Source organism: Convolutriloba macropyga, chromosome 9 (genome assembly GCF_964194025.1).
Source record: "Convolutriloba macropyga chromosome 9, txConMacr16.3, whole genome shotgun sequence".
In the NCBI taxonomy this organism is placed as follows: domain Eukaryota; kingdom Metazoa; phylum Xenacoelomorpha; order Acoela; family Convolutidae; genus Convolutriloba; species Convolutriloba macropyga.
Window position 1 is genome coordinate 16,623,785 of NC_134476.1, and position 17,276 is coordinate 16,641,060.

At 35.1% G+C, this 17,276-nt stretch overlaps 3 protein-coding genes across 4 annotated transcripts in view; all 3 read right to left on the bottom strand.

The window, feature by feature from the left end:
- Window positions 1-3,543: 3,543 nt before the first annotated feature.
- Window positions 3,544-17,276, bottom strand: part of LOC142345644 (cytochrome b5-like) — a 287,355-nt gene continuing 273,622 nt past the window's right edge. For both annotated transcript variants that reach the window (XM_075397805.1, XM_075397806.1), the window contains exons 2-3: window positions 7,202-7,387; window positions 3,544-3,893 (exon numbers count right to left, since the gene is read on the bottom strand). In XM_075397805.1, coding sequence (XP_075253920.1) covers window positions 3,687-3,893; window positions 7,202-7,378 — 384 coding nt within the window. In that variant the 5' untranslated portion in view covers window positions 7,379-7,387 and the 3' untranslated portion in view covers window positions 3,544-3,686. The remainder of the gene's footprint in view (window positions 3,894-7,201; window positions 7,388-17,276) is intronic.
- LOC142345641 (ornithine aminotransferase, mitochondrial-like) lies at window positions 9,703-12,029 on the bottom strand. Its single transcript, XM_075397799.1, has 2 exons — window positions 11,223-12,029; window positions 9,703-10,812 (listed from the first exon to the last, which is right to left on the bottom strand). Exons 1-2 carry the CDS (start codon window positions 12,022-12,024, stop codon window positions 10,295-10,297), a joined length of 1,320 nt encoding a protein of 439 aa, XP_075253914.1. The 5' UTR covers window positions 12,025-12,029; the 3' UTR covers window positions 9,703-10,294.
- LOC142346082 (uroporphyrinogen decarboxylase-like) lies at window positions 12,497-14,059 on the bottom strand. The gene is made up of 2 exons (XM_075398582.1): window positions 13,990-14,059; window positions 12,497-13,720 (listed from the first exon to the last, which is right to left on the bottom strand). The coding sequence occupies exon 2, from the start codon at window positions 13,684-13,686 to the stop codon at window positions 12,619-12,621; it is 1,068 nt and encodes a 355-aa protein (XP_075254697.1). The 5' UTR covers window positions 13,687-13,720; window positions 13,990-14,059; the 3' UTR covers window positions 12,497-12,618.

Consider the following 17,276-nt stretch of genomic DNA (forward strand, 5'->3'; position numbering starts at 1 on the left):
CGTAATTGCAACGGAAGCCACTACCTTTTGTATTAAACCATTAACTCACTACCTCCCCAGGTCTGCTCTGAAAATTGGTGAAACAAACCACTGTCAACAAGAGAAACAAAATGCAGCAAAATTTTATATTATTGAAAACGTTTTGTAACGTTAAAAAATCCAAAACAATAAAGGTGGTCAAAAACCTAATAGTCTGAAAAAGCTGACAAGGTTATCAATAGCCCTCCAATAATTCAAGATTTTAATCTGAAAAAGATCGCGAAAGCAAACGGCAGATAATAATCTTAGAAACTAAGTTTAATCTTTTCAAAAAAGGAAGATCAAATTTAAGAATCAGAAAACACCTATAATTACACTCCAAATCAATGCAATTAAGACAAAAAACAACACACACCTGTTCCTTCTTGTACATAAGCTAGACAACATGATTTCATACTAAATCAAAAAAAAATTGATCATAGAAAAGACATAAGCAGCAGAATATTCAAAGGCAAAAAATCGTTTTAATTAATACCAAGGCCGGAAGAAAGCTGTAGTTATTACTCATAAGTAGAAATTTTGGAAAAAGCTTGATAGCAAACTCTCAGTACTGCCTTATGTCGAATGAAATCAATTCCAAATCAAAGAAATGAAGAAAATCTAAGAAAAAGCTGAAATCATTGATTTTTTACAACTGAAAAAATCAATATACCGAAAATAAATGTAGGTGCCAGGACAAAGCTAGAATGATAGTAACTAGAATTTAAATATGGGCACAATGTAAGGAACACAGTAACAAAAAGACATTCTTGATTTTTGAAAGTTGAAAATCAATTTAAAAAATTCAAGAAAAACGAATACATTTCATTGTTCAGCATTCAAGACATAGAAAAGATAACCAGTCATCCGATACAAAGATCTATCCTCCTGAAGAGAACAAAAAATAGGAAAAAGCAGAATTCATCAATACGAAATATTGAAACATTTTGCAAAAATGGTCAAAGAACTTTTAAGGACTTTCATTTCGTTTCAATAAGAATTCAATCATTTTTTTGCGTTAAGATTTGAAAAAACAGTTAAAACTTTTTCATAAATGCAGTATTTACTGTTTTTTCAAAACTTAACGCAAAAAAGATTGAATTCTTATTGAAATGAAAGTCCCTCCTGTTGCACAAAAAACTATTTCTAGCAATAACAACCAAAATGCAAACGAAAAACTGACGAAAATCGGAAAAAAACTACCAAAATCGGATTAGCATATGTACAATTTTATGAAACAAAATTACATCGAGGTAGAAAGAGGCGTTGAGTATAGGAATTATCAATAAGAAGTTGCCATATTAACTGATTTTTGACAAAAAGACGGTTAAAAGATCCAAAAAAGAAAAAATTAATATTAAAGTCAAAAATTAACTAAAAAATCAAGAATTATGCGTCAATTTTCAACTTGAAACGCATTTTCAGGCTGTGCAAAACACTGGCATCAATATCCGAGGTTGACATTTCAAAATAGTATCGAATGAAATTTATTTCTACAAGAAACCAAATTAAAAGCAAAAAAATTGGGCCACTTAGACGGAAAAACGGTTATCTATATGCGCCATTCAGTCAAAAGCTACTTTTCAAAGTCAAAAAGTCATTCACTAAACGCAGCGCATGATTAAAAAAACTTCTCTCGCTTAGCGAAAATCTGTTCACCAAGACCTATTTCTCACTTTCGCTTTTAGGTCAAAATGCCGCGTGAACAAATCTACTTCCTGTAAAAAAAACATAGCCGGAAGAGACTCGAAGCGTCAAAACTTCAATAACAAAACCGTAATTGCAGCGGAGGCCACTACCTTTTGTATTAAACCATTAACTCACTACCTCTCCAGGTCTGCTCTAAAAATTGGTGAAACTTAAACCATTGTCACAAAGAAACAAAATGCAGCAAAATTTTATATTATTGAAAACGTTTGGTAACGTTAAAAAATCCGAAAAATTTAAAGTGATAAAAAACTGACAGTCTGAAAAACCTGACATGGTTATCAAGTGCCCTCAAATAATTCATGATTCTATTCTGAAAATTATCGCGAAAGCAAACGGCAGATAATAACCTTAGAAACTAAGATAATTCTTTTCAAAAAAGAAAGCTTAAATTTAAGAATCATAAAACACCTATAATTACACATCTAATCACTGCAATTAAGACAAAAAACAACACATACTTGCTCCTTGTTGTTCATATGCTAGTAGGCACAATGTAAGGAACACCGTAACAAAGACATGATTTTTGAAAATTAAAATTCAATTTAAAAAATTCCAGAAAAACGAATACATTTCATTGTTCAGCATTCAAGACATAGAAAAGATAACTAGTCATCCGATACAAAGATCTATCTTCCTGAAGAGAACAAAAGAATAGGAAAAATCAGAATTCATAAATACGAAACATTGAAACATTTATGAAAAAGTTTCAAACTGTTTTTCAAAAACTTAACGCCAAAAAATGATAGAATTTTTATTGAAACGAAATTAAGGTACCTCATGCTGCACAAAAAGACTATCTCTAGCAATTACAACCAAAATACAAACAAAAAACTGACGAAAATCGGAAAAAACTACCAAAATCGGATTAGCATATGTACAATTTTATAAAACAAAATTACATCGAGGTAGAAAGAGGCATTGAGTATATGAATTGTAAAAGAGAAGTTGCCATATTAACTTATTTTTGACAAAAAGACGGTTAAAAGATCCAAAAATGATGAAATTAATAGAAAAGCCCAAAATTAACTAAAAATCAAGAAATATGTGCCAAGTCAACTTGAAACGCATTTTCAGGCTGTGCAAAACACTGGCATCAATATCCGAGGTTGACATTTCAAAATAGTATCGAATGAAATTTATTTCTACAAGAAACCAAATTAAAAGCAAAAAAATTGGGCCACTTAGACGGAAAAACGGTTATCTATATGCGCCATTCAGTCAAAAACTACTTTTCAAAGTCAAAAAGTCATTAACTAAACGCAGCGCATGATCAAAAAACTTCTCTCGCTTAGCGAAAATCTGTTCACCAAGACAGCTTTTCTCACTTTCGCTTTTAGGTCAAAATGCCGCGTGACCAAATCTATTTCCTGTAAAAAAAAGACCGAGAGAAAACCAATACTCCTCTTCGATTCGTAATAAAAAACCGAGAGAAAACCAATACTCCTCTTCGAATCGTAAAAAAAACCAAGAGCACCGCAATATAGCTACGCTCAGCTTACAGCTTCGCAGCTATAATAACTTCTCTATGGCGATAATAACCGCGTGGTAATATTCATTGGCGTTTATCGAGAACCCCGTAGCAGTTCAAGATGCTAAGTTAGAATTTCTAAGTAACTTCTACAGTTACATAACCTTGCTTAAAACACGCAGCTTGCAAGTTTAAAATGCCGAAAGTTTTATGGAAGTTTTATGTATATAGCAACTTCTGGCATTTTAACTTCTAGCAACTTGTGGCACTGCAGACTTTCGGCATTTAAAATTTGCACGTGCGTGCTTTAAGCCGGCTTAATGAAATCGATTTGGCTAAACCAATAGTCGATGCAAAACAGCTTAAAATTGCAGATATATTTAAATAAAAATTACAATCTAAGTTCTGGAAAATCAGTAGTGATAAATGAGAAATCTCCGATACACAATACGCAGTTTCAAAATTGGAGGTCGAAAAGTGGGAGTCAATATCAAGAGTTTCTTTGCTTCATTAGAAGATAAGCGATTATAGCCGCAGTTCCGATTGCTAAACCTCCATATACAAAGTATTTTGCAGAAAATGAAGAGCCACTAGATTTCGCAGCAGTTGGTTTCGGTTTGGGTTTGAATTGCCCTTCCAAAACTCCCACGAGGTAACTGTTCATCATTTCATATGCGTCTTCACTATGGGCTGCGTCCTAAAACGGCACTATCTAAATAGACTGAAAAGACGGTTCAAAATTAGAAGCATACATATAACTCAAGGCGTCTTTTCCGATGGTCACACAAGAGCGTTTATACACAGTTGCAGAACAGTTATTGTGATAATTTAGCGCATGAGCTTAAGTTGGAGGGATGTGCAAATAATATGCACCTTCTAAGCTGGAGGCATGCAAGTGCTTGCATAAGGCGACAAGGAGGCTCAGCAATGTGCGTTCGCACATAATGTTCCTACCCCGCTCATCAACGCAAATGAGGAAGAGATAGAAGAAAACTTTCATATATTCGAATGAAAATAACTGATGAATACAATTGGTATCCGTTTTATAAACTGGTTAAACTAAAACCAATATACATGTTAAAAAATAACTCTTTAGAGGGCTGATGACACGTGCCATTAAGGAGAGTACGAGACAGGACAAACAAAAAAAAACAAGAATTATTTAAGACCAAAACTCAATGTTAGTCTAACTTTAAAAATTAATGAAAAAGACAAGATAGCATCAGATAAAAACTAAACTAAACCACGTGACTTGCAGTTCACAAACAAGAAATATGGGACCTGTATTTATTGAGAGAAATGAACGAGTAGAAAACAAAAAACTGGCAACGTTAAAAAAAATAACGGTTATACTTTTTGAAAACAGTTAATTTCAGTCATGAAAACCATTCGCTATCAACTGAAATCAACCGATAGCTTCATGTAGAGCTTATCCAAAGCCACTAGAGCCTGTTGATATCAAGAATGTAATACGCCTACAAAAGAACAAATACAGGAACAAATCAAAAAGTCAATTAAATTTTGCGAGAAACGGTGAATTGATTGTTCATTTAATTGAATAGCTCATGATTTTATTAAATAAACAATCAGTGCTCGTTCTTGAAAGAACTTTAATGTGGTATATGATCGATAAAAAAACTGCCATTCATGTAAAAGTCGGACGAGACAGCAAAATAAATCAAAAAATGGAAAATGACCAAAAATAAAAGAAACATGAAATGTCGTGGTATCAACGTAAATTAAAATTATTTTTAGACAAGAAACAGCAGTAAAGACCACACTGTAGCTCTTTGGAAAGACAAAGCAATACCTATTTTTGCAAACACAACGCTAAAAGGTGGCAGATATAAGATTAAAAGTAGCAAGTCGCAATAAACCATTATTTTTTCTTAAAACCATTATTTTCCAAAACCATAAATCAAAAATTAAAATTTGAACAACAATTTTACCAAAAAAATCAGCGAAGGAACAACTTCTTTTAATAACCAGGAAGTCACTTGACACATCGTCAGTGAGATGAAGTCAAAAGACTACAAGACAAAAATGAATAATCTCAGAACATTTCAAACAATTTTATGCAAACGAAGCCAAAAAAGCATAAGTTTTTGCTGAACTTATTATGTATGTCCATTGGTCTTCATTTCACGTAAATTTAAAGTATCAGCTTCTTGAAATCATTCTGGTCTCTGTTAAACTTAAAATAAAAAAATAAACCATATATGAAAAAGTACAGGGGCCCCTTACAAAATTTTGGATTTTGAAATTCCAAAATTAGACCAAAACTGTGCTCTTTCTATTGCTGCTTGGGCAAGAAAACATAAAAGTAGTTCCAGATGTCACCGAAGTAGATAATTTGACCAAAAGTCAATATCAAAAATAAGTGTTGAATTTGGATATCTATCTAATAGTATCAGCGATAGAGAACATTCTGTATCATCTGGAAGCAATATATAGTTGTATTTAAAACCTCCATAGATACCAAATAAGACATTCAATTCATTTGATTCAGTCATAAGACTGCAAAGACTGCAAGAACATCAAACGCTGGCAAAAATCAATTCATTAATATTTCACGAAAACGATTTGTCGGAGCTATAAAACCATGAGTTTTACTGACAACGAAATATTTATCCATGAGACCTCATTTGAACATAAATGCTACCTCCTATTAATTGAAACCTTAAATAGAGACGTATCTGCCTGTAGTTCATATGAAAAAAATAAAAAATGCCACAAATATATTAAAAGGGTAGACCCAAATTAAACTCAGAACCCTTTTTCTTTGCAAAAAACAATGATGAGACCAAAACTGGTTTTACTATCACTGCTCTGCGGTTTGAAAACGCAACTGCAATTGTCCCAAATAATTGCCTTATAATTTTTGTTTGCAAACAATCTTGAAATAGAAAAAACAAAAGCATTTTTTGAACAATTAGCGACTTAAATTAGCGAAAGACCGCCAAAATATTAGTTCCAGAACACTTTCTTGGGAACCGGAGCTAAAAATAGCCATTATCTGACTATTGAGCATTTTTCCTGTCAGCATTACCGGTCAAACTGGACAAAATGGGCTAAAAAGCATATTGATGCAATTTTTTATAAATGCTGAAATTTCAAAAATTTAGTCAAAGGTTTAGCCAAAACGGTTCAAGTATTTAAAAGATCTCGTCCATCTTTAACCGTAAGAACAATGAGACTATCATTAACAGTTTCAACCTATTTTTAGGCAAAAATTGATCAAAACTGGCAAAAATAGCGAAAAATGTGAACAAAACAACGGAAACAGGCTTAAGTTTACAAAAATTTAAAGCTCCATAAGTCCTCGAAAAAAAAAACAAAATTAAAACAAATTAAATCTAAATTCTACGCCGGACAAGATTTCTAATGCTACCACTCACAAATCTGTACGATGAATAAATCGATCGGCGAAAATATACTAAACAAAAAACCATCTGAGTATATAGTTTCCCTCCCACTGAAGTGGGTCCGAACAAAAAAATCCGACCTCATAGCTAGAGTTTGATTACCATTGTCATAACGAGCCAGCGGCCCTACCTTTAACTTAAGGCTAATTTGTGGAATTTGACTACCAAGGTCAAGACATTTTACAATTATGAATTAGTATAATAGTTCCTTTGTCGCTATATCCCACACTGCAAGGCCTCTTTTTACATGTATACTCACACGTGTTGTAAAATTAAACCGGAGAAAGTCAAATAGTCCACTTTATATGGTTGGTGGCCTATTACGACCAATTTTTAGTCTTACTAAAACTTAGCTAACTTTAAGCACTGCAATCTTCGTTTAGACTATTGACGCTAATTTTAACCAAGTGTAATATTTCACAAAAGATGTTGGTTCGGATGTGAAAGAAAAAACAATTTTCATCCCAGAAGCAACAATGATCAATGCTACCATAAACGCAAACGCCCAAAATACCCTTTTAACTATATTGCATTATCTAGACTTACTCAACAAACATGTTCTAAATCAAGCAATTCCAACCTCAAATTCGTCAGTGGCGTCTCTGCCGGCAACCTCGACCAAGATGTCCGAACCTCCCGGATGTTCCATTTGAAACTCAGTTAAATTGTAAACTTTGTTCTCAATAGCCACCCACAAGTCAGTGTAGGAGTTGTGCAGGGCTAACTCTGCTTCTGTAATTGTACGAAGGGCCGACATTTCTACCCTGAAATTTTATACCAACATTGCAACTTCCCAAGATATGACAACCAATGAAAACAGAGCTAAAAATTAGAAGCACGTTGTTTTTATATACGCTGCTGTCCCTGTATTCCTTCAATAATTTTCATACGTAGGCGAACTTTACTTTATTAATATTATTTAAGCACCTTTTATAAGTTCCACAGAGAAGAATAATCAAAATGAAAATGTATGAAAAAATGAAGTGAATTCTGGAAATCATACCTTTTTAGACCAAATAAAATGGTATTATAACAAAATTTTAACACGCTCTCAAAACTGATCGAGGCGAAAAGAGAAATTGCGAAATAGCTAGCTTACACCCAAATTGCCACTTCAATATTTACTCATTTGCAAGTGTTAATGCTCACAGCGTAAAACTGCATGCTCACAGCCCAAATGGGACTAAGAAGTGTTCAATAGTCGGCTTCAAATAATCACATTAGAGGTTAACATATACCACTAATAAGATTTAAAGTGAAAAATGGCACCAGTTTCGGCGCATTTTTCATTTGACTTTTAGTATTAAATTGCCGCCAATTGAGTTCAGCTGTTTGAAATTGTGATTGAGATAGAATCAAAAAATCAAGGGCGTAAAAGTCACTCGACAAGTCAAAACGGTCCAGCAAAAAATTTTGCATAAAAAAGACACACACGTTTACAATAATTGCTTCTCTACGAGAGCAATTAATAAAATTTTCTTTTCATAACTAAGAACCATTAGTTTTATCCACTGGCCTGAAACACATGAACATTTTCCGAAGCTTCGAAATAATCAAAACAGCCAGCACTAAAATCCCCAAATGGTCGGCCCAAAACTGGCCGCTTCAGATGATTAGCATTTTGAAGATAAGGTATATACGATAATCCGGTAAAGGCTGTGATGAAAAGTGCAACTGTGCCCATTCGTTATTAAATAAAGTTGGACCCATCCTCGTCTTTTCAATCGGAACCATTTGCACCGTCTAAGTTTTCTATGGAAAAGTATATTTGATAAATAAAATTTTTAGTGGAGAATGTGTAGAGCTATTAGAACTGCTTATTAACACTTGCTAAAGTATCAATTTCAAATATTGCATACTTCAAATTTAAAAATTCATTTTTCAAATATTTCATTTTTCAAATCTAGTATTTTGCCCAGACATTCGGATGTAATAAATGGCTGTTGAACAATCAACATTTTGATACATTACTCCGCACAACAAATACCAAAATTTCAACGACCCAAATTTTGATCTCCAATTTTCACTTAAAAACATAACCGACTAAACGGTTGGAAGAATTGCTCTCGAACGACTAAAGGGAGCTCTAATGAATTGCAGCCTGCTTCAGCCGGGGGGAGTGGGGCTTAAATGGGACTCAGAAGTTCAATAATGGGCTTCAAATAACCACATTAGAGGTTAACATATTCCACTATCAAGATTTAAAGTAAAAAAAATGGCACCAGTTGCGTCGCACTTTTCATTTGACTTTTAGTATTAAATTGCCGCCAATTGAGTCCAGCTGCTTGAAATTGTGATTGAGAGAGAATTTTAGATCACTCGAAACACAAAATGTCAAGGGCGTAAAAGTCACTCGAAAAGTCAAAATTGTCAAGCGAAAATTTTGCACAAAAAAGACACACACGTTTACAATAATTGCTATGAACTTCTTTCAAGAGCAATTAAACACTCACTTTTGCGGATACAGATTTTGTATGTTAACATGTACAAAATCAATGTCAAATTTGATTCAGAATTCGCAGTTCAAAGCTAACATCTAACTTAATATAAGTAAGCAAACTCGGTATAATTAGATATCTCTCCCGGTTCTACTTCTTTTCACCCCGATTCATTTAACCCCGCATATTTGAATCCCTCTATCATTTAACCCCTATATCATTTCACCTCTCTATCATTTCATACCGCCAATTAGGAGTCGACATTAAAGGCATATTTTGTCATAATTAAGTAGATAACTTAATCCCATATTCGGTTGTGATAGTTTTATATCAAGTCCCACAGGCCGCTAAGGCATGGCCATGGCCCTCGAGGCATAGCCAAATGACTATATTGCTAATTAAATAGTCCTTATTTTACAAAAGATTAAAATCGGGGTGAAATGATGGAGGGGTGAAAAAATTGGGGTAAAATGATAGGGGTTAAATAAATAGGGGTAAAAAAGCGGGACACCATCTCTCCCATGTATTAGGATGGAAATACGATTTACTTATTTATTCAAATTTACTTGTTGCAAATTAAAACCGGTTCGACTAAAAAACATTGGGCCGAGAGCTGTCCGTTTTAATTGTCGTAGAAAAACAATTTGACTATCAATATGTAAATTGATTTCATAGTACTCTCAAATACACAACATTAATTATGTTGACCTGTACATATTGCCACAATAATAAGCAAAGCATCATCAATTCAAACAGATTTCACAAGAAATGCACTCGGCAAAACTCGGTACTTTTCCAATAATCACTATTAGAACTTCTACTGAAGCCACAAAGAAAATCATTCAGGAAAATCTACGTTTTGCAAAGGCTCACCTCAACCACTGATCAAAAGCTCACTATCAACAATAAAGCTAAGGACAATTCCCTCATGAAGAGCTTTCAGTAAGAGTCCAAGTTAATGCTCCTCTCAAAAAGAAGTACCAAATACCGTTTATCACTTTCGAATCCAGCAATTGGTTGCAAAACTGATTGTAGTATGAAATACCGCCATCTTAAATCTTCAAAATCTGCCTTTTTGATAATTTATATATCCGAATGCTTCCAAAAATTTATTCAGATATCTGGGATTTGTCCAATAAAAACGATAGAAATGTAAGCACCTCTTAGTTAAATCTACTCAATCAAATTCACCTCACCAGTCCCAAAATGAACATTCAAATTAGCTCGCTCTTCTCTCAAAATGACTTGATGGTCCGATCTACAATTTCAACAGCTTGCGTCACTTGTTCACGCGTGATAATTAGCGGAGGCGCCAATCTGATAATATGATCATGTGTCGGTTTGGCCAGCAAACCGTTGTCTCTTAACTTCATACAAACATTCCAAGCGTTGCATTCGCCTTCGTCTTTGATCACGATCGCATTCAGTAAACCTCGGCCTCTTACTTCAGTTATTCGATCGCCGACCAGTTTTTTAAGCTCTTCGCGCATGAAATCGCCCTGAACACGCGCATTTTCAGCTAGATTCTCGTTTTGCAGAACATCTAAAGCTGCGATTGCGACCCTTGCAGCGACTGGGTTCCCGCCATACGTTGATCCGTGTTCACCTGGTTTTATGCATAGCATGACCTCATCATCGCACAGCACTGATGATACTGGGTAGACACCTCCAGAGAGAGCTTTGCCCAATGTTATCAAATCCGGTCTGACTAAGTCGTGGTCAGAGCAGAGCATTTTTCCAGTTCTGCAAAGACCTAAAAAGAGAACTCTTTCAGAGTTTTAAAGAAAATTATAGTATGATTTCTCAATACTTTCTCAACGTATACTTGGCTGGAACAATGATTGAACAAGGAAGAACAAGAGAATTGGTCAAAACAGATTCCCAAATTCGAGAGCCCAAGACCAATTGGTGCAACAGTAAGGACAATTCCGAGGAACATAACCGACAACTCTCGGAACACTTGCTCAAAAAAGATTATTGCCTCCACCTCTAATGAAAAGACTGAAAAAACACACAACGACAACCTAATACGTATGCGATATGATCGAGCAATTCTTTTACATAATGATTTACTATGTAATGACACGTTCTCTGTAACTGAGGGGTGCATAACGTACTGGGGGGGGGGGACTGAAAAGATCCGCTAATAGGGATAAGTTTAACCTGTTTGGACTTCGTCGCAAATTAGAAGGACATTGTGACGTTTCGTAATCTCTCGGACCTTCATCAGGTATCCCTTGTCTGGAACTCGGACTCCTGCCTCGCCTTGAATTGGCTCCATCATGTAAGCGCAGACGTTGGGATCTTGACACGCCTTTTCCACCGCTTCCAGATCGTTGTAAGGAATGATCTCAAATCCAGGATTAAAAGGTCCAAATCCTTCGTAACAAGAGGGGTCCGTAGACGTCGAACATGCCGCGATAGATCGTCCCCAGAAATTTTCCTCTGGAAATATTACTTTGGCTTTGTATTTCTCAATTCCTTTCTTGTCATAGCCCCAACGCCTTGCCAACTTCACAGCCGTTTCGCAAGCCTCGACACCTGTATTCATTGGCAGAACTTTATCGTAGCCTAATAATTTTGTGACATACTCCTCATATTCGCCCAGAATATCGTTGTAAAACGCACGCGAAGACAGGGCCAAAGTCTGTGCTTGCGTCGTCAATGCTTCCACAATCTTGGGGTGACAGTGACCTTGATTGACAGCTGAGTAAGCGCTCAGGAAGTCCAAATATTTCCGGCCTTCGACATCCCAAACATGAACTCCGAGTCCTTTCGAAAGAACAACAGGCAATGGATGATAATTATGGGCACCGTATTTATCTTCCTTCAACATCATCATTTCACTTTCGCTCAACTTGGCCGACGATGAAGTTGCGACACTTTTCAGACGTTGTTGATTTCTCGCTGCGCTTTTGGCAGACCTCGATACGAACGACGAAATAGATTTTTGAAGAGCAGACATCTTCACAAACTGAAAATAAAATCGAGAAAATAGATGCATGAAATTGTAAAATTAAACAAGCATAGCTTGAACTATATCTTAAAGAGTGATTCTTAAAGAGGGGAGTAAAAATTTTCTCGTGACCCCTTGGGGTGTTTATGAGCTTGACAATATCAAACAAGTCGAAATATTCTACTGAATAATAAGAGGCGTGTTGGATCATTTGATTAACCACATTTGCTCACACGCCTTAGAAACACAATTTTAAAGATGAAAGCAAAATAATCTCATTAGCTTAACCAATTGGGCTATCAGTACATAACCCATTATAGGAAAGTAGAACAGCTAAAACAGGATAAAACTTTTTAAAACTTAAACAATTTTGTGAAATTTTCACATTGTTTTTCTAGCAAGTAGATATTTTCGGCGTTATGGGGACCCAAATCTATATTAATTAAACTATTTTTCTCACCTTACGTTATTATTAAAAATATTCGGTGTTCAAATATTATTCATTCCTTCAAATACAATTTTTTAATCAGCTGTGCAAAAAAATCTTGATACAAATCGGGTTTAGCACGAAATCTGTTCAGATAATAATCAAGTTTTGTTCTCTCACAAAGAATGAACAAAATCAACAAACCATTTGACATGTTCCGGGTCCATATCCGGGTAAATCCCGTGACCCAAATTGCAAATATACTTATGCTTCCCAAATTTATCAACCATAGTTTTCGCTAATTTCTCCAAATCTTCTTTATTGCTATACAAAGCACAGGGGTCCAAATTGCCTTGGAGCGTTTTACTTGGCAATAATTCTCGACACTTAACCGGATCTAAAGTCCAGTCTAAGCTCACAACATCATAAGGCGTCGATTCCAAAAGCGGGATAGCATAATGACCATCTTTTGCAAAAACAATCATAGGTACTTCATTAATGCTATTAGCTTGAAGTTTGCTTTTGACTTCAGTTGCAATTCTCACCAAATAAGGCAATGCAAATTCCTTGAACAAATATTCATTCAACACTCCGGCGTGCGATTCAAAAACCTGCAATAACTGCGCGCCTGCAACAACTTGCCGATATAAATACTCGACTATTCCGTCTGTCAAAGCTTTCAGAAGCCTATGACTACCTTGAACATCAGCGTATAGCCACTTTTTTGCTTTTGATTGCGTTGTAGAACCTCCACCTTCTATCATGTAAGACATCAAAGTCCAGGGCGCCCCTGCAAATCCTATAAGCGGAACTTTTCCTTCTAATTTATGACGCGTAAGAGTAATCGCATCGTAAACATACTTCAGACTATCTGCAATTTTAACCGGATCCACAGTTAATTTATCAATATCTTCACTGGTTAATAATGGACCCGTAAACGTCGGTCCTTTGCCGGGTTCCATTTTAACTTCCATTCCCATAGCTTGTGGAATAACTAAAATATCCGAAAATATAATACTGGCATCGTAATCAATCCTTCGGATTGGCTGCAAAGTAATTTCACAGGCGTATTCTGGCGTCTGGCATATTTCGAAAAATTCGTGTTCCTTGCGGAACTCCCTGAACTCTGGCAAGTACCTGCCTGCCTGTCGCATGATCCAGACTGGAATTCGGTCAACAGGCTCGCCTCTGGCAGCTCTCAATATCCTGTCATTTTTCAAGACTGGGAAATTGGTGTTGTCCATTTTGTTCTATATACGTCAAAAACAATCACATGAACTGAAAAAGGTTGGATTAAACAGTCAATGAATTGAAGTGCAAGTCGAGATGAAGTAAAGTCTCTTTTCGCTGAGATAATCTCAATACAAACTAAAACTATAATCCATTTCATTGCAAAATTGATGCTTAGACAACGACGATCCAACTGTTCTCACTACAATGCAATATGTGTTCACCACTCGAAATTTTTACGGTCCAAAGTGAAGCAGAAGCAATTTCAAAATTTAAGTTTCATAAGTATTTGAGAAGTTCGTAAACTGTTCTCATACCTGAACAAGACAGCTCACTCCAGACTGTGCGTAGCACAGAATGTTCGAACACACGTCTTCTGTTTATCAAACACTTCTCTTCGTTGAGACAAAAAGTTCTTTTGTCAATCAATTTTTTGGATCCGAAACTGAAGCAATTTTTCGGTAGCAACCTTGAGTGCGACTATATTTTTAAAAACGTAACCGTCATTATGATATAATTTAACCAGATGAAAAACCAATTGCGTTTTCACCTATAAAATAAAACAGATTTTCACGAAGCTTAAAGTTTAAGAAGAGCACCAATCAAAAATTTTTAGTTCAACTGAATGCATCCAAAAATTGAAGTACATTATTAAGTCAAGTTCTTCTGTCTGACAAGAAGTTAATTTCAAGTTGTTTTTTATTTCATATGTCATTTACTCGCATAACTTGGGGATCAATTGCAGAAAGTACGAAGTGTTTAAAACTAAGAAAAACATCAGTTCAGAAGAACGGAGCAGCGCCGAAAAAAAAGAAATTTGTCTTCGTTTTTTCAAAACTGTTTTTTGATGTTGTTACAAACCTTCCGTATGAGACCAATTCAACTAGCAGTCAAATGGAATTATACAGAAAAAATGATTTTGGAAAGTAGTTTGCGGTAATACAGAGAGAATCTTTTTCTACTTAGGTAAAAAAAATTGAAATGTAAACACTAAAAGGACTCCTAAAGAATTTGCGTGGATACGGATATGAGAACGAATTGACTTCTTCCCTCTTTCAGTCTTTCCCCAAATGGTTCTTTATCGTTCATCACTGAAGTGTTTTGTTTTCTTATTTTAACTTTGAATGACTCTATAAGAACAATTTCACAAACTTAAAGCCAAAATAGACCTGCTAAAATAGAACGCAAGATTACAACGCACAGCGTGAATTAGCGCAGCTATCCAGTTCTCTACTATTCGAGAAAATTTTTGATTTGAGTTTTTTCAGTTCATAATGGATGACAAAATACTGGGGACCGCTTTACATTTTCAGTTGAAGAAACAAGGATTCAATTTAAAACCAGTTGAGAGCTGAAATTAAATATTCAGCTTGAGCATGAGGAGTAATCAACAGGAAAAACACTAAAAAACAGCTTAACTTTCTATTAAAACCCTAAATATTTCGAATCTCACGTATTTGGCAATATTTGGTAACCACTTGGAGTGTTCAATTAGACCAATGATCAGATGAACAACGATGTCGCATTTAGCGTAGGCTCCTACAGAGATTGACAAATTAATTTCAAAAAGTTTTTTGATCTTCCTTTTTAATGGAAAAAGATAAATTAGTGTTTAAATACTGTCTCTGTTGATTAAGGTAGTCCAAAAGCCCCCGACTTGCACACAAAATAAATTGTACAAGAAGCCAGCAAATTGGCTTCAATATCAATAGCCAACAACATCACGAGTATCGCAGTTTTTCAACTGGATTCGTTTCGGGTAAGTAAAACCGCAAGATTAACTAAAAGATAAGAATTCGAAAAATGAGTTGAAGTGTTTATAGAAAAGATGAAATTAAATTTTTTTTCCGTTTCTAATTCTAGCTTTTATTTAATTTTTGTCCAATACCAACTATTATAGAATTTTAAAATTTTTTGTTTTCGTTATATCGGAAAACTGTTGAGCACCTTCAAACAATTAAAAAAAAACTCGAAATAGAAAGGAACGGGAATAGAAAAAACCCGTAAAAGGAAAAGTTTTTTATATGTTTTTTTGACGCTGAAAAGAAACTTCTACAATTATTTTTGAACAAATTTGCATATTCCATCACATTTTAAATTTTTAATATAATGTACCGTTAACTTTATTATCACAGGTATTTTTTAAATAATTAAATAGCCCCTTTTTCCTGTCTTCCTTCAATTTTTGATTAACCTCGCCCTTCTCACCCTGCAAAAAATGAAATTGTTTCAAGGTTTCAATTTAAAAGTAGCCTCTAAGAGCGACAACGATTGTCTCTGTTTTCGCTATGATGCTTTAAAAAAGGTAAAAATTTGACTGAGGAAAAAAAGCAAGCCTGCATATATTCAATTTAAAGCCAGTTGACTTTTGATCAACTCAAACTTTTGATCAACTGGCTTTAAATTAATAATTAAACTGGCAAAAAATGATAAATTGCAGCAGTTTCAAAAGCTGCAATTTATAGCAGCGCGGACTCAAGTAACTAAATGATTTAAATTTCTCGATCAATTATTTTGCGTTAAGAAAAAAAAACATGGTCAGGGGATTGTATTTTGGCGAGTTCGGTATTGGCAACCGATGCCATTGGTTTGAGGGGAACCTTCAGAGTGTCAGTTGTGCTGATAATGCTGGATCAATTCAACCTTAGCATCCGTTTTTGAGGTGAAGTAAGGGAGTTTCTGAATTTCAAGCAATGGTGAAATTAAATGTTCAATGAAGATCAGCTAGTTTGACAAGCGATGATGCAATAGAAAAGGTTAAGCAATTCTTTGCAGATATAGGAAAGCTCATTTCGAACGAGATGAGTCAACTGAGTAAGGCCTAAAACGGTAAAGTTAAGCGTTTTTGGGGAACAATAAAATCAACGGCGGGATGCCTAATTGAGCAATCAGGACTTTATTAGATATACAGGCCCTATGCAAAAAACAAGTCAAGCGAAATTAAAGACTTATCCAATTGGGACTCAAAAGAACGCCATTCAAAGCAATGTACCGAGAAAAAGCGAATCTCTAGTCAGTGAAAATTTTTGGCAGTAATACTTAAGTACATATTGAGAAACCATTCCGATCGAAAAATCATCGTACTTAAAAAGGTATATTTTTGGGATTATAAGGTAACAGCAAAACATCTGCCACAGTCGTCAAGGATAAAAAAAGGATATTTAGAGTTAGAAAGACTAGACACATAACTTTTAACGAACATGAATTGTACAAAATACTCATTGAGTGCAGGACAAATGAGGTTCGAAAAGGAAGCAGGTCAACAGAAGCAAAAGAGACGAATTGAAAATTCATTGGCTGAAAACAACGTCTGGGAACTTGTAGATAACCAGGGAAACCAACCTATTCATAGCAGCTGCACTTTTTCTCTGAAACTTGGGCCTAGCGGGGCAATGATGATATATAGCGAGATTGGTAGCCAAGGCAATTAGACAAGTTCCAGGTAGACTACAATGAAACCTATTTACCGACAACGCGTCTCTCAACTATCTGGATACTTTTAAGTTACGCAGTGTGTAAGGACTCTGAGCTCGATCAAATGGAGGTGAAAGCAGCATAATTAAATTAAATTGATGAAGAGACCTTTATACAGCAGCAATGAGTA